The sequence below is a fragment of the Electrophorus electricus genome, chromosome 12, assembly GCF_041902795.1.
Source record: "Electrophorus electricus isolate QZ-2024a chromosome 12, ASM4190279v1, whole genome shotgun sequence".
In the NCBI taxonomy this organism is placed as follows: Eukaryota; Metazoa; Chordata; class Actinopteri; order Gymnotiformes; family Gymnotidae; genus Electrophorus; species Electrophorus electricus.
Genome location: NC_137508.1, coordinates 22764720 through 22780819, shown reverse-complemented (window position 1 = coordinate 22780819; position 16100 = coordinate 22764720). Strand labels below are relative to the sequence as shown.

At 44.5% G+C, this 16100-nt stretch overlaps 2 protein-coding genes and 1 pseudogene across 3 annotated transcripts; 1 reads left to right on the top strand and 2 right to left on the bottom strand.

Moving 5' to 3' along the window:
• Window positions 1-476: 476 nt before the first annotated feature.
• Window positions 477-1458, bottom strand: LOC113575528 (immunoglobulin lambda-1 light chain-like; annotated as a pseudogene).
• A 1316-nt stretch (window positions 1459-2774) lies between these two features.
• LOC113575529 (immunoglobulin lambda-1 light chain-like) lies at window positions 2775-4696 on the bottom strand. 2 transcript variants are annotated; one of them, XM_081724972.1, is made up of 4 exons: window positions 4552-4696; window positions 4077-4367; window positions 3781-3798; window positions 2775-3361 (listed from the first exon to the last, which is right to left on the bottom strand). In XM_081724972.1, the coding sequence occupies exons 1-4, from the start codon at window positions 4601-4603 to the stop codon at window positions 3018-3020; spliced, it is 705 nt and encodes a 234-aa protein (XP_081581098.1). In that variant the 5' UTR covers window positions 4604-4696; the 3' UTR covers window positions 2775-3017. The 2 variants fall into 2 exon arrangements, 1 of the variants encoding a protein (XP_081581098.1); XR_014126648.1 differs by lacking the exons at window positions 4077-4367; window positions 4552-4696 and having other exon boundaries at window positions 3223-3361; window positions 3775-4017.
• Window positions 4697-6033: 1337 nt separating this feature from the next.
• lbh (LBH regulator of WNT signaling pathway) lies at window positions 6034-15638 on the top strand. The gene is made up of 3 exons (XM_027007086.3): window positions 6034-6347; window positions 11961-12063; window positions 13599-15638. The coding sequence occupies exons 1-3, from the start codon at window positions 6319-6321 to the stop codon at window positions 13839-13841; spliced, it is 375 nt and encodes a 124-aa protein (XP_026862887.1). The 5' UTR covers window positions 6034-6318; the 3' UTR covers window positions 13842-15638.
• The last annotated feature ends 462 nt before the right edge of the window (window positions 15639-16100 follow it).

The window sequence follows — 16100 nt, the reverse complement described above, 5'->3', positions numbered from 1 at the left end:
GTTTGTTTTTTATTATTTGTTTGCTTGTTTTTGTCAAGTCAAAAGGTCAGAATGACAGGCCCTGGAACTCAAGTATGCTTTTATCTGCAGTGACTTTCCAAAATGTCATTTTTAGTCCACACAGTAAGAAGGAAAGTTGATATGATGAAATTCTAAATTTGATAATAATGTTTAAAAATTAAAGAATTAATTTGCTATATATGAACTAAATAAATGTTCATGTTTAACTAAGGTAGCGATCCAGAAGAATTGTGGAAGTTTCAACTAAGTGAAAGCTCAAATATTATCCCTGGTAAAAGTGCTTACAAAACCACACATATCATTTTAGACATTTGATAATAATTTTATTAAGGCAAAGAGATGCAATTAGCAATACAGTTCCAGTGAGCTGTTAAACAAAACACATCAAACCAAAAAGCAGAAAACATTAAGATGTGAAGTGACATTAATATTAATATGCTTCATCTCCTGCAGCTGTCTACCCACACTGCTCCACCCCAGCGCTGGAGCTCACAGGGCTGGCCAGGGCCGAGTGGCTCACGGTGCAGGTGTAGGTGCATCCGGAGCTCCAGCGTTCTGCACTGAGTTTCAGGAAGCTGTTCCGGGAGAACGTGCCATCAGCCTGATGCCGAGATGAGCCCATCTGGACCTCAGGACCCGCCATGGCGGTGCCGTCCTCGGACCAGGACAGGGTGGCAGCATCAGGGTAGAAACCCCAGCGAGGCACATGATGCTGGCCTCGCCCCCAGAGGGCGGAGTCTGGGAGGGAGACAGGACCAGCAGCAGGACCAACTCTGCCATACATGAGAGCTCACTCAGAACTCTTATTCCAACGCATCCTGGCTAGATCTCAGCTACTTGACAGACTCCGAGCAACTTCAGGTAACCAAAGTCACTCTGGAGGTTTTTGTACAAGCAGTATGACAAACTGTAACACTGTGATGGTTCTCACATATGATACAGCCACAGTAGTAAATGGCCTCATCTTCAGCCTACACGCCATTGATATTCAGGTACTCGTTATAGCCACTGTCCGTGTATGTGAATCTGCCAGGCAATCCACTGGCCCTGTTGCTATCAGCAAGTAGGAACTTTGGAGCTTCTCCAGTCTTCTGTTGGTACCATGAAATTGTCCAGCCACTTTGATCTTTTTTACATAGAATTTTAACATTCTGTCCCACACTGACATCCAAAGTCTTCTCCTGGGTCAGATGCACTATGGCCTCGAGTCCTGTGAACACAGCAGAATCCTGCATAAAAGCATGTTTGCTGTGTGATTTAAATCTCTGATTATTATTACATATCCATAACATATCCACGTTACAGAGTATTACTAGTTAAAACTGGTTAGAGAAATATAAAATGTTTTACATCAGAAGGGAAGGTGGTGGATATTGGCTGTGAGTTACTAGATAGAGTGATCAGGAGTGTAGACAGGGAGGCATTGTTGAGAATCATGTTCAGGCTTCCAGTGTTCAGAGAGGAGAAATGAGTCTGGGAATGTTCAGAGCAGGACACATACACTTACAAACTACTGCTTATAAAGGGAGCCAACAAACTGTGACACACACACACACACACACACACACACACACACACACACACACACACACATACAAAGAGAGAGAGAGAGAGAGAGAGAGAGAGAGAGAGAGAGAGAGAGAGAGAGAGAGAGATGAGAAAATGCATAACAAGTTGTGCAATAACATGGTTCTTTCCATATTTAACTAATTTTATATCTACCCACTGGGATTTTGGACGATTGTCAGTGTATATATGTGGAAATAATGTTTAACTGTAAATTTAATTCAGTCTTTCTTAATACCCAGCTAGTGGAAAGTCAACCATGACAATTCAGATGTTCAGGAAAAAGATCAGGAACAGAAACTGCATGTAAATTTGACCCCTGGGGTCTCCATTAATAGAATTCTGCTTTCAGCACTGAACTTCAAACAGCTAGGGGGAGAAGCTTTTGCAATAAAGATGACATCAGCATGGCTGAGCACCCAAAGACTGTACATAAAGCTCAATTTACGAAACTTCAACCATTATTAATGCTGTATTTTCTAAGGTACACATTCAATTATTTCAATATTATATTATTATATTATATTATTCAAATTTTTATGGTCTTCAGAAGCAAAGTTCTTTTGCTTTTAATTTATTTATATTGCTCCAAGAGCACAAAAACACACATATCAATAAATGGTCAAATAACTCAAATAATGTAAAGTAATAATGTAAAATAATGTAATATTCCATAGGTTTTTATTATTTTATGCATATTAGTAACAGAATGTGAAGTGATGAAAAATTATCTTTACTCTATGACAATCAGCATTATTTAAAACTGCCTCAGGGCTTTTTATTTCATAAACATAAACATTTATGTTTATTTCATAAACATAAACATAAAAAAGTAAGATTTGTGTGTTTAAATCTAGATAAAAACCTGTTACAGAATGCACCTCATTTTAACATTTTATTTTCATAATTTATTTGAATGTTATTTAATTAATGTTCTTTATTTTCATATAAACTTTATTTAATTTTTCTTATGTCAATTATTTTATTATGAAAATGTAAAGTGCTATTATTATTATTATTATTATTATTATTATTATTATTATTATATGTTTTAGGCTGTGTGTGCAGGATGCTTTGATGTGAATGTCCACGGTAAGAGTGTTTGGGGTAACAGAGTAGGGTCATAGTGCACATGGGAGTGTTGGTTGCATAAATCCATGTAAAGACACTTAAAGACATCACTCTGGTTATATGATGAAAGAGTTTTATTCAGTAACACTGAGCAGTACAGATGCAATCCCTTGCATAATAGAAATGTACAGTAAGAAAATTACATTCTTTCATTGGTGCTTTGGGCTGTGAAGCAGGTTTTCCTGTGTCCTGTACTGGACAAGAACAACATGGCCAACTAAGCTACTAGTCTCAAACCTCTGAATTAGAAGTAAACCTGGGAAATACTGTTCTTTGTATTTCAGTATTGTGAGGTTGCTCTACCCACACTGCTCCACCCCAGCGCTGGAGCTCACAGGGCTGGCCAGGGCCGAGTGGCTCACGGTGCAGGTGTAGGTGCGTCCGGAGCTCCAGCTTTCCGCACTGAGTTTCAGGAAGCTGCTCCGGAAGAACGTGCCGTCAGCCTGACGCCAAGATGCGCTCATCTGGACCTCAGGACCCGCCATGGCGGTGCCGTCCTCGGACCAGGACAGGGTGGCATCGTCAGGGTAGAAACCCCGAGCGAGGCACACGATGGTGGCCTCGCTCCCAGAGGGCGGAGTCTGGGAGGGAGACAGGACCAGCAGGGATGGAGGAGACACAGGACGAGCTGGAGAAGACACCTCTAGGGAAAAAGATCAAGAGAAAGATGAATGCAGCTATAACAGGAATGATGTGTCCGAAACAGATTATAGAACATAAAAAAAGAGTGAATGATCTTTCACAATTTTCACATACATGTTTGCTTCCCAAACAATGGCAAATATAGATTGTACCCTGCATTCAGCTATCAACGGGGAATATTGATATGTGTAATTACTCTATTCAATGTTATACATATTATTTACATAGTCTAGTATAGAGCCTTTTCAATACATATCACATTATATATAAACCAAATATAGCTAAGTGGAGAAAATGTGTGTAATTCCAGTCATTAAAAATAGAATTTAAAATTTTAAAGAAAGATATTACTGCATTTAGTTATAGCTACAGTGACACAGAAATGCCATTTTTTAAAAATAAAAGTGTTCTTACCAAGGCTGGTGCCTTCAGCAAACACTGTGCTACCACCTCACAGTGTTAGATGCCAGTACCCAAACATCAGTACTGCAGGCTATGAGCACAGCCCACATTCAGGCAGTGCTCCTATCACCCCTCCTAAAAGAAAGTGTGTTCAAATCACACATCCAGCTAAATGGAAGAAACTGACCATGCACCGGCCAGTTTCCCATGGCCATTTACTGAAAGATCCCAAGTCCAAGTGACTGGACCGACTCATGGAAGGGGGAAGTCAGCCGAGTAGATGTTTGTATGAGCACTCCACTGGAACGCAGCACCGTAAGCCGATCCACAGCTAACACAAGCACAGTAGTAGACCGCTTCATCCTGGGATTCTACCCCATTGATGTTCAGATAGTCCTGGGTGCCTGAGTCAGTGTAAGTGAACCTTCTGGGTAATCCACTCGCTCTTATGTTGTTTCTGAGCAGAAACTCAGGGGCACTGCCAGTTTTTTGTCGGTACCATGAAATGTAATGCTGATCATCTTGTGCAGTACAAAGTATCTTCACCGTGTCTCCCAGTTTCACAGACTTGGACTTCTCTTGAGATAAGGTATATGCTGCCAAACCTGAAATGAACACCAATAAATAAATAAATAAACATAGGCTGGCAAATAAAATTTGCTTACGAAAAGTAGAAGAGAACCAAAGGAAAGAGAATCTACTCAGATAGGATAGTAGTTCATTGTCTCCATTCACTGCGAGGAGAAATGTTGCTTCGTTGATATCACTTGATGTTTGGGGTGCTCTTACCGGTCACAGTGAGCAGGAGTCCAATGAGAGAGGCAGGGCTGAAGAACATCATGTTTCAGAGAGGTGAGAAGAGTCTTTGTGGGTGTCTCTATACACAGCTCCTTATAAAAAGAGCCAGACAGAGCAATTGGGGAGGTGTGTGTTTGTTTCAGTTTCTCATATTTTCCGAATCTCATTACTGTTTCTCAGTAAAAGTAAAGGGTAAGCCCCTCACCTTTTTGTGCAGCTGTTGTAGTCAGAAAGTAAGTCATATTCTTACACATACACACCAGGAAAGAGCCCTGTGTGAAACCCTTTGTCCATATATTTATACATTTCCCTTAGTCTTTAAATATATCATAAATTTGTGCAGCAATAATAATTAATCTCTAGTAACTAGTAATTCAGTACAAATCTTCCTAAATTCAGGCATTCTGTAGGGTGGAGTCATGCAGCAATTCAGCCTGACAGATACGGCTATCGGAAGCCTCTTTCAGACCCCATTCATTAGCTTTGCAAATACCACACGCCTTTAAGAAAAATAAACCTATTCATAGTTTTCAACGTCATGCAGTCAAAAGAAATGTATTGTCTTTGACATAATTATACAGTAGGGGGCAGGACTATCTTGCAAGTAACACTTTGCGTGGCCAGTAGATGGTGCTGTGGATTAGATTTTTAAAAATTGAAAAAAATCTCTCTCTCTCTCTCTCTCTCCCCCTCTTGCTTTCCTGTGCATTGAAGCAAATAAATCTCTACTAAAACGTAATGACTGACAGTATGTTACTTGGTATGTAACCACCATAGTGGGTGCTTTTTTAACAATTGCCTGAGTTATAACCACAGACAATTTACGACTTAAAAAGAGCATTCAACAAGTGACTGATATGTACTGAAGACCAAAGACTGCCTTCTTCCGACACTGATACATCCGTTAACGGAGACCTGCTACAGCCGGTTAACGGATACTGATACATACATTTGGACTACTTCTTCTGGGTCTCATATTATTGGCCTCCTGAAGTGGAAATTCAGAGACCTCCAGAGAATGAATGCCCACATGGGGTTGGTTTTCTCCCCAGTCATGAGACGCAAAACCAAAGCCTGAATCAGAGCCCTTCCTTTAGACGGGCACTTAAAATACAGCCCTGGGTCTGTAGAGTGGTCATCACGTCAGTATGCCCCTGTGCCAGTCCGATTTCGTATGCATTAAACTTGGACTTGGAACTCCAAATACTCAGCTAGTCGCATTCAGTCGTATCAAAGTATTCGTGTGTGCGTGCGCTCAGGGCGGATAAGGTGCTGGTGTCCACCGCTTGCATGGTGTTGGGGTGTGTGTGTGTGTGTGTGTGTGTGTGTGTGTGTGTGTGAGTGAGTGTGGGTGTGTGTTGCAGCATCCGTAACATCCAATGAAATAAGTCCTGTACCATTGTCGTCATCAAACCTATTGGCCATCTGACCAGCACCAGCCGCGTTTCTTCCTTCTCATACGGCCATGCAGTCATTCAAGATTTGGTTAAACCCTTGTGTGTGTGTGCGCGCTGGGGAGAAGGAGGGGCGGGTCCGCTGGTTGCGTTACACGCCTCCTTTATAAAATACAGTTCGCTGCAAAGTCAAAGTAGTCGATGGAGAGACTGTAAGTGGCTGTTGTCATTTGCGCCTTAATCCTTTGATGCCTCTTTAAACGCTTTTTTTGTATTTCAATAAGTTGCACGCACGTCGCTCGCGAAAGGAGAGAAGAAGCGCTCGCCTTGATCAACTGATAAGCGTGCAGACGCGAAGACCTACATGTCTGTATACTGTCCTCCACTGCACTGGTAAGATGTGTAGTCTTTTGCATTTATTAAAGGTGGGCTACGGTGAAGAACATCGGTGTTATTTTCGGACAGGTGTAGCAGTTTTGCGATCGTTGAATGAAAAAGCCGTTTTGCTATGAATAGATCATTGTTTTAAAATACATGCAGTCTGGACAAATCGACACTGTAATTTAGCCAAACGCATCGCGAGAAACCAGTGTTTTCGAGCAGGCTGGTAGTTAACACGTATAGTGTGAATTTAAAAAGAATCCGATCAAAACCTGAACGATTGGCTGTCTGAACAGAGCAAAAAGCTTTGTAAAAACGTTGCGCTGGATATGAGATCGTTTTTTTCCCCCCAGAGCTTTGCAAAGTTGCAACAAATCGTTTCGCGCTGTGGAATACGCGAGAAGGTCATTGGTGTTACGGTACCTTTGCTGTAAATCCACATCTAGAAGATTAACAAAATCACCATCCATGGACTGCACTCAGATAACCGTGAGTCACAGTGGAACATGTTAGAGGTGTTTGGAGGCACTCCCCATCGCGTTATTTCCACCCAAATCCACTGCACAGGTCGATGTGAGTCATTACTGCTGCCCTGTCAGCCTGTGTTAAAGGTCACGTTCCGTAGTGAACGCGACCAACCGAGCACCGCATGCACCACAGTAAGCAAGCAAAGACTAGACTTTCAGTGGATGGAGCAGCATGCATATGCACCATTTCATACCAAAACCTTCGCTTACTATCACCCTCTCCCCACACGAGACCGGGGTCCGTCCTGGGGTTGGAGGGGAGGGGCCACTGATCACTGACAGCCCTGTACCCATAACACTATTGCTTTGGGGTTTTTTTTTTTTCTATCTCCTCCAACCACTTTGAGTTGTCAGAATGTGAAAACCTGACCTTCAGTTATCTTTCTCTGTCTGTCTGTGTGTGCGTGCGAGCAAAGTTGCAGTTTCTCTGCACACTACTGCAAGCGATTTGCTGGTGGTTTGGTTTGCAAAGGCCCTTGATTTCCTCACGTAGCTCTCCATCAAAGGACTTGTGTCAACCCAGCCATGCCACTCTTGTTTTGTTTACATCTGGGTGATCCCAAAGGTGTCAGAGTGAAATTAGACATAGCTGCTTGTAGGTGCTTGCTCTTTTTGCTTGTTGTTTACAGGTGCCGCTGCACAGTGTCACTTTCCATGCTTCTTGTTAGACTCTACTTGGAAATGGTTTGTGCCATCTAAGACTTCTCCTCTCCTTATTAACAGAATCATATGGGTAGGACGGTGTGTGTAGGACTGTAATGAGTGAGTGTAAATAGAAAATGACTAGAGAACAAGGAAGGCCCATTTCCTGCACCCAAACACTGCAGCATTGTAACCAGCAATGTTTTCACCGCAGTCATGTGTTCCACTGATCTGAGCACAGTTTTGCTGCCAAGATATGCTATCATTAACATTAGAGTAGGTGGTCTGGGGTGGACCCAGATCCATTTCTGAGCACCGCTGCCTTGCACCGGTCTTTGCCTGCCTATCCACTGTGCCAGTTCTTCTAAGCTTTTGTTTCGCAGCACTGAATACATGCTGTCAGAGCGTACAGCTACAGATGCCCTCTAGCAATGACATGGGAATATGTGTAGTCATCTCCTCTCTTTATAGGACTGATAAATCTCTGAACCTGGTGAGCTCCAAGTAGTTCATCACTGGGGGGTTTTAGTGGGGGGGGGGGGGGTAGTCTTGCTCTCGATGAGCTCATCTGAGCAGTGGTCACAGCAGAGGGGGAATGGCACAGATTCAGCATGTCCTGAGCAGGGTTGAGAATGGCGTCGTTAAATTAAAGGCAGCCAGCGGAAACCTTCACTCATTGGTGGGAGGCTCTGGCTTAGCCGGCACCTCGGGAGTGTGGTCCAGTCTCCCAATGGGCCCAGCGACCTGTTGTTTAGCTTCTGCAGGTGATTACCACCAATTCACTGAAAAACAGTTTTGGCTTTCTGCGCTCCGGTTCTCCAGCTTGTCCATGGGTGATGAACAGAGAGATGAAATGGGGCAAATCTGCAGTTGAGTCCCCAAAAACAATAGGACTGCATGTCCTTTACACAGATGAAAAATTCTTTATAAACGCACTCTTGTTTAATGCGGTTGAGTAAACATGAGCCAGATAGTGGAGCTGGCGGTGGATAAGATGCTTGGTGTGTGTGTGTGTGTGTGTGTGTGTGTGTGTGTGTGTGTGAGAGAGAGAGAGGGAGAGAAAGACTGCACTGCCAACCTCTCAGTGCTTCCGTCTGTCGCTTAGTCTCGACGTCTGTCGAGGTATTGGCATCTCTGGAGTGCGGTCCTTGGCCCAGCATCCAGACGGCAGCTGCGTCCCCAGCCCTGTGCTTCGCGCCCCCTCTTCATGTGCCCCACCCACCCCCACATGCTCCGCCTTCCCCACATGCCCCGCCTCTCTGCAGAGTCGCATTCCAGCCCCATGCTAGCTAGGCAGTCCCTTCAGATGGCCATGACCAGGTGTGTGGGCTCTGCGATGGAGCTGAGCTCATACAGTCATCAGATCTCCAGGAGACATTAGTGGCCATTGGTTTTATAGCCTCAATTAAACATGCCCAAAGAATCCTTAGATTTCTGTAAAACTTAATAGACGTGGCTATTCTTGACATGGTGTTTCTCCCCGGGCGGTCTGAATAATCATATTGCTGCGGTTGACACCCAGCACCCAGTTATTAAAGTACACTCCTGCTGTCTGAAATACTGGAATAATGTTTGGATGAATCCAATTCAATTAATTTGACATTAATCACCACTAAACTCCAAACAGATTGCTGGAAAATATTGCACGGCTCTTTTCCTTGCTTTGATGCCACGAATAGCTCTTCCCACAGCTAAATTCTCCTTTGCCCTTGGCTGGAAGCCATATCTCTGGCTTCTTGCTTGTTTCATAAGGAAAACTTTGCTTGGGATGGGAGAATTTTTTCGAGCTCTGTGGGAAGGAGGGGCCTTGCGTTGGCCTCGTGTGACAGCGGCCGGGACACTCCCGTCCGGTCCCAGGTTAGGGAGACGGACTCCTCTCGCGTTCTCCTCTCTCCTCCAGCGCTCTCCTCCACTTCCTCTTCTCCTGTGCCCCTCCGTGTTTTATTAGGCTGATGCTCTGTTATTCTTAGCCAAGCAGGATGTTTATGCAGCCTCCGAGCTGAAATATCACTGCCTGCGCTCGAGTGTTTAGCTTTCAGGCCTCTCCTGCCCAGGACTGTACATCTAAATCTATCGGAATCTCCTTTGCCCTACATCTCTTACCCCATACTGTGTGGGCATGTACTGGTGGGTGCAGAAATACTTTCACTCCTCATATTAAGGGCCAGAAATGATTTAAAGTGATTGAATAAATGGGGATGGCATTTAGGAGCTTAAACTATGACCCCAATTACTTAATCAGTTACTTGAAGGTAAATGTGCGTTATATTTTTGTAATTGGAGGCTTCTCCATGGTTTGGGGCAGTACAGCATGTCTAGTGGAGGACAGGGCACTGATGGCAGCCCACTTGGGAAGATCCAAGTTCATGGTTTAGTCTTGAGACTGTAACTTGTCTTTGAATGAGAGGCAGAAGTGGCTTTTTGCTGGCTATATAAAGCATGCTTATTTATTTAGTTTTTTTTTTTTTTTTATGAATGCTTTCCAGTTGTTCTTCTGCACTTCCTGTTTTGTTTTTTTTACCGCAATGGTCATAAGGTCATAAGGAAGAACACAGCACCTCCCCCACCCCCCACCCCCACCGGGTTTTTGCTTTTATGTGGGCGCCAAATCATAATGCTAAAGCTAACGCTTGGTGATACGGTTGGCATATGTTCGATATGCCTGCTGGTTCTCAGAACAACCTTGAAATGGTCTGCTCTTGTACTGGGAGCCATCTGTAGTTATTGGGGCCTGTTGCATCAAGATGCGCATATTGCTTGTGGCATTAGAGAGAAGACCTGGTGGAATGCTTGTCATCGGCTTGCCATTTGGTGCAGCGTTGTTTTGTCTTGCTTCCTTAATACACGTGTTTGTGTGCGCGCATCCCACTGGGACATGTGTGATATGTGGTTGGCTCCAGCTTCTTTGTGCGGTCGGATTCCGTTTGCCCTCCACCTGCTTGACTGTCTTCTGTGTGACATACTCGGCCATCTGCAGCAAGATGTAAACATCCCTTACAACGAGCAAGTGTCTGTGACAACGGCACGTGCGCAGCTTCCTGTTGATAACGTACAAGCCTGGCGATATGGAGATGCCTGCCAAAGATCACAGAAAACTCAGGGCTTCATTCATTTTTTTTTCCTTTTTAAGTGCAAAGTGTCAAGGCTTTGCATGTCAGAAGAGGCCTGTTGGGCATAACTGTTATTAATCCCACAGATATGAGCACGTGCGCGCGCACACACACAAACACATATACACACAGACAGAGCCCATGGGGTGGAGCTTCAGTGGTTTGGAGGTATGATCTGGCATTTGGTTGGCTCTGTCTGTGGATGTCAAATCTTTGATTATGATGAAACATGTTTATTTTTCACAAATGTTTGCGAATGTGTAGGACTAAAATGTTTTTGCTGTCTGTAATGAGGTTTGCATTGGATCAGTAGCATCACACCTTTAGCCTTTGCATAGTTCAGAAAGTATCATTACACTTGTAGTGTTCACCTGCGTGTACTGTAGTCATCAGCAGATAATGTTCTGGGCATATCGGATTCAGTACATAGTTCCATGAGAATTCCTCTCTTTTCATGTTTTTCTGATCACAAGCTTACATAAATGCTCTTGTTGGAGTTTATTTGGCTAGACCCTTGAAGTGTGTGTGTGTGTGTGTGTGTGTGAGCGAGCGTACGTGCATGCACGCACACTCATACTGGCTGCTATACCGGCAGACTTTAAATAACTGCTGTGAGAAAAGATCCACGGTGCAGCCTATGTTCTCAGCTCATACAGGAATAGATGCCCTTTCTTGCCTTTGACATGTCCGCTCTGACAGTGTATGGTAGTCCTTGAGATTTCTGGGGCAATTTACTTGGACACACCGGCAGTAAAAGCTCGACCACCTTCATCATTAACTGGAATCAATCGCTATCTTCCCCCCCAGTTACATATGTATCTAGTAGCATCCAGGATGCCCGATGGAAAGTGCCCTCGCTGTACGCTGGAAGTGACACTCTTCACTCCTCACTGTCGCCAGCTCGCTCCTAGCTCACTTTCACAATGACTAGAACTTTTTAAATATATCCAGGCAGCAGAGCGCCGAACAGCGACGTGACCTCGTAGCTCTAATCACTGACCCAGATGCAGTGGAACCTGCATGGCCACACAGCACTTTCAACGTTTTGCTGAGTTCGGACTAAATGCGAAAGGAACACACGCAAGGTTATTGATGGTTCAGCGTGGCAGAACATGCAAGGGGAAGTTCTTAATAATACAGAATATCCTCGCAGTGTCTCTTAGACAGTGGGAGCCTCCGTATTTGTGTACCGTGTATGTATGTAGTGTGGATAGGTGAGGGCGAGATGGCCTGTATGAGGAAAGTACAGCATTATCTGATGTTATGTGATGCAGCTTGATTAAATTATTCATCTTTGATTTTCTGTGTGTGTGTGTGCGTGTGCGTGTGCGTGCGTGCATTTGCAGCCCCGTGTTCGTGCCGTGTCGTGAAATGACGGACGTGATCATCAGCAGTGCTCCGATAGACGACATGCTCCTCAGTCCTAGCAAAGATGGCAACACCTTTCAGGTATTAGAAAATTCCCCTTCCTAGCAACCCGGAACGCACCATGGTGCTTTCCAGTCTGTATTCCTGGACCATGGTCTGGACCTGCTCCTCCCTGCCCAGCCGGATTCCTCAGGGACCTCTCTCTCTCTCTCTCTCTCCCTCCCTCTCTCTCTCTCTCTCTCTCCCTCTCTCCCTCCCTCTCTCTCTCTCTCTCTCTCTCTCTCTCTCTCTCTCTCTCTCTCTCTCTCTCTCCCCCTCTCCCCCTCTCTCTCTCTCTCTCTCTCTCTCTCTCTCTCTCCCTCTCTTCCCCACTTTCTCTCTCTGCAGGGGTTTGTGTTTTCTTATTCCCCATCCCCACACCCCTCCAATCACTTCTGTTGGTTGCTGTGCAGAAATAATGCTTTGCTGTTTTGAAGGGGAGCTATTTATAGTGAGTGGTGATGTATATATTGTCTTTTTCTTGCTGTTGGCCTGAGATAACTGAAAGGCTGAACTGGGGGGAGGGCTTATTACTGACCGCATCATTTGGTATACTTTTTTAAACACGCATATTTGTCTCGGGTTTAAGCAAACTGACTGTAGGTGGGTTCTTCAGTGAAAGGTCTAGTAGGCTCAGGCTTGGATAACTAATAGTTTTGTAGCCTCCTCTGGCTTTGGTTTCTGAACTCATTCTTACGTCCTTTGTTTTTAACTATGGATAACGGATATTTTTGCACATTGTCCTTCACAGCCTGATTTTGCAGCTGTGTGTGTGTGTGTGTGTGTGTGTGTGTGTGTGTGGTGCTTCATGCCTCTTTGCTGCCAGATGCTAACCCTACAGCAGTGTCTTAGGGTGTTATCAGTACTAGGCTGTGACAAAAATTCACTTCTCCTCTTCACTCTGAGAGCTGATTTTCTCACACACAATTTCACATTCCTCTCTCTCTCTCTCTCTCTCTCTCTCTCTCTCTCTCTCTTTCCCATATCTAATGAAATCAGATGAAAACTCCCTCGTGAATTTTTTTTTTTAACTGAAGCTTGTTAATTCTTTGAGTCTTTCTGTTTTTGTGTCTGTTTTCTGTTTCTCTGTCTCTTCAAATATTGTCTTCTCTTGGCTTATTGCCTACATGGTGACATTTACTTTCCCTTCATTCCATGTGTGTTGCTGAAGCACAGAGCTAAAAAACATTGCTCCACTTCATCCAGAAGTCAGCCAAGATGGGGTTTTTGGATGGAGACTGGGCCTCCAGCCATATTCCTCTTACTGGGGCCAAGAATGAAAGATAAACAAAGAGAAAGATATGTGTGTGCGCGCGCATGTGTGTGTGCGTGCACGCAACAGAAAGAAAGTCAATTCTGGAATTCCGTTCGTCATCTTTGTGTTGCAACATCTAAGCATACATTCAACATTTCACACAAACTTTAATGATGTGGCACAGTAGTGCTTGTTTTCCTTTAATCATCTTGGTTTGTATCAACAGAAGCTCAATGGAATAGTATTTAAAGCTGGTCTTGTCTTAAGATGAGCATGGGCAGAAGTGCCATTCCCAACCTCGCTGTCATTTTATTCCCCGCAGATCTTTCCTGGTCCTTCCGATTTCGAGCATTCCCGAAAACAGAAGCACCGCCTACCCTCTATCGTGGTGCAGGTGACGGAGGGCGAGGTGGAGAGTGGTGAGCTCCGCTGGCCTCCGGAGGAGTATATCGTCAGCAAGGAGGAGGAGGACGTGGAGGAGAAGGGGGTGAACACGCAGGGAGAGGGAGAAGATAGCAATGGCCAAGCACCAGAGGGACAGCTCGTGCTGAACTCTCAGCATTAGACAGGACTGCACTGACTTACACACACACACACACACACACACACGCAAGCACGCACGTACAAACACACGCACGCACGCATGTGTTGAAAATCGCGACAGATCATATAAGAACCAGCTTTCTGTCTCTTCATACAGGTGCTAAATTGAAAAAGCAGACTTCAAAACAGTGTTCCTTCTTTGAGAGCATAGGAATCTTAGGGTGATATGAAAGTGGGAGATGCATTATATCCTCATATTCACTTACTAAAAATGATGGAAGTGTTGTCTGTTTCTCTCAGTTCCCATACCAGCATCTTCCCTGCACACACAGGAATGTTTACGTACTGACACGTACTCCACCTTCATGTCCCTCATTCACTCCCGCTCGCTCCTTCTGTTCAGTTCAGACACTCCTTCAAATACTACACACCCATTTACAAAGTGCATGCACACACACAACCACCCAAATGCGTAAGGAAGGCATGCAGTTCTGAGGCTTGCAGACTTTGTCCAGACCATAGCAGAATCTGTATCCGATGGTCAGATGAACCAGGCTGAGAAGACCTGCTCCTCAAGACCATCATATCTCCTCCAGCTGCAGTCCAATGGAGAACTCTGACTTGGTCTAAAATGGAGCCAAGGGTTTGGTTTTGTTTTGTTTTTTTGTTTAGTTTTTTTTTGTTTGTTTTAGTTTTGTTTTGTATAATGTTCACTAGGAAGTAACCCTACACCACAGTAAAGATGTGGGCCATGTCCGAAGGTTGTCGCTGATGACTGATCGCTCGCAGAGATCGCCAGCAGATGGGGTTTCGGATGGCAGTTCCAAAGTAGGTGTGGTGGAGAGTTAAAGAACAGTGGGATGACTTTTCACCTTCAGCCGTCACGGTTTGGAGAAAGTGGACGGGTGTTTTCTGAAACTTGGGGAACAGAGATGGTGGAGTCGCAAGCGCCAGACATGTACAACCTTCAAACTGTGCAGCATGTAGAATGCTCTTTAATAGTTTTACTATGTTCAGTTTAAATTGCACTCTGTCCCCTTTCCTTCCACCAAAACAAGTTCATCCTATACATAATACTGTATGTAAATAGTATTTGTATGCAGAAATAGTTTCACTGTGAATATCCGCAAATTAATAGTGTCTTTGTATATAGCAGCATTCTAGCAGATAAGTGGCATGCAACTGTTGGGGGTGGGCGTAATCGCCCCCTGGGGTATAAATTGATGTCATCCCTTCATCCTTCCTTTCATCACAACGTTATACCTTCTTTGCCCACCATCATTCATAATGAGAGGTGATCTTGAGGCAAAGGCTTTATTTGAAGTGCACTGGGATTGAGAAAAAATAATTAAGGCTTCCTCCAGCCGCATCGGGGGCGGGCAGTAAGAGAACTTGTCTGAAGTTTTTTTTTTTGTTTTGTTTTTTTTCCTTTCTCTCTCTCTCTCGCTCCCCATTCATCATCTTCCCTCGGTGGAAAGACTCTAGCAGGTCACCTTGGTGCGGAAAACACCATGTGTATTTTAATCAGGATGTCTAGCCATTAAAAGCAACCCCCCCCCCCCCCCCCCCCCCACTATGTAAAAAGGTTTTGTGTAATTAGTCTGCGCATGTGTACTGGAGTGTTCGGGTCTTTCGAGTAGGGGTGGGGCCATGGTCAGGTTCCTCCTCTATCTGAACCACCTGAAGATTCTGTTCTGTTTCTATCTGTGTACAGCTCAGGGAGAATGGTTGCCATTTAGTTTTTCTTCGTTTTGATTTTATTTTTTCCTTGCTGCCATGTTCTCTGACTGAGAGGTTGTAAATAAACAGTTTGAATGCACTTTACAGACCAGTGTGTTTGTGGGCTTGGATGCAGTTGGAAGGGGTTGTTAGTGCTGGGTGGTTTTTAAGGGTACAGCTTGCTCGTTTCTTCTCTGAAGTATGTGTGTTTTCAGGAAACATTTATACATATAAAATATTTAAAACTCCGAAACTTAAAAACCCTTTTGGTTTCGCTTCCCTTTTAGCAAGCCGCTTCACCGAGCGCAAGCTTTTAAAGCCGCGCGTGGTGTGACTTCCTGCAAAAAGCCTTCACGAACGCGCACTGTATTTAGCTGCACTAACCACATCTTGGCTTCCTGTCTTCCCAAACTCACCTCGAGCCTTGCACGCTTCCTCTACGCGAGCTGCAAGCTGAGACACACACACACACACACACACACACACACACACACACACACACACACACACACACACACACACACACACACACACACACACACACACACACGTCCGTGTTTCT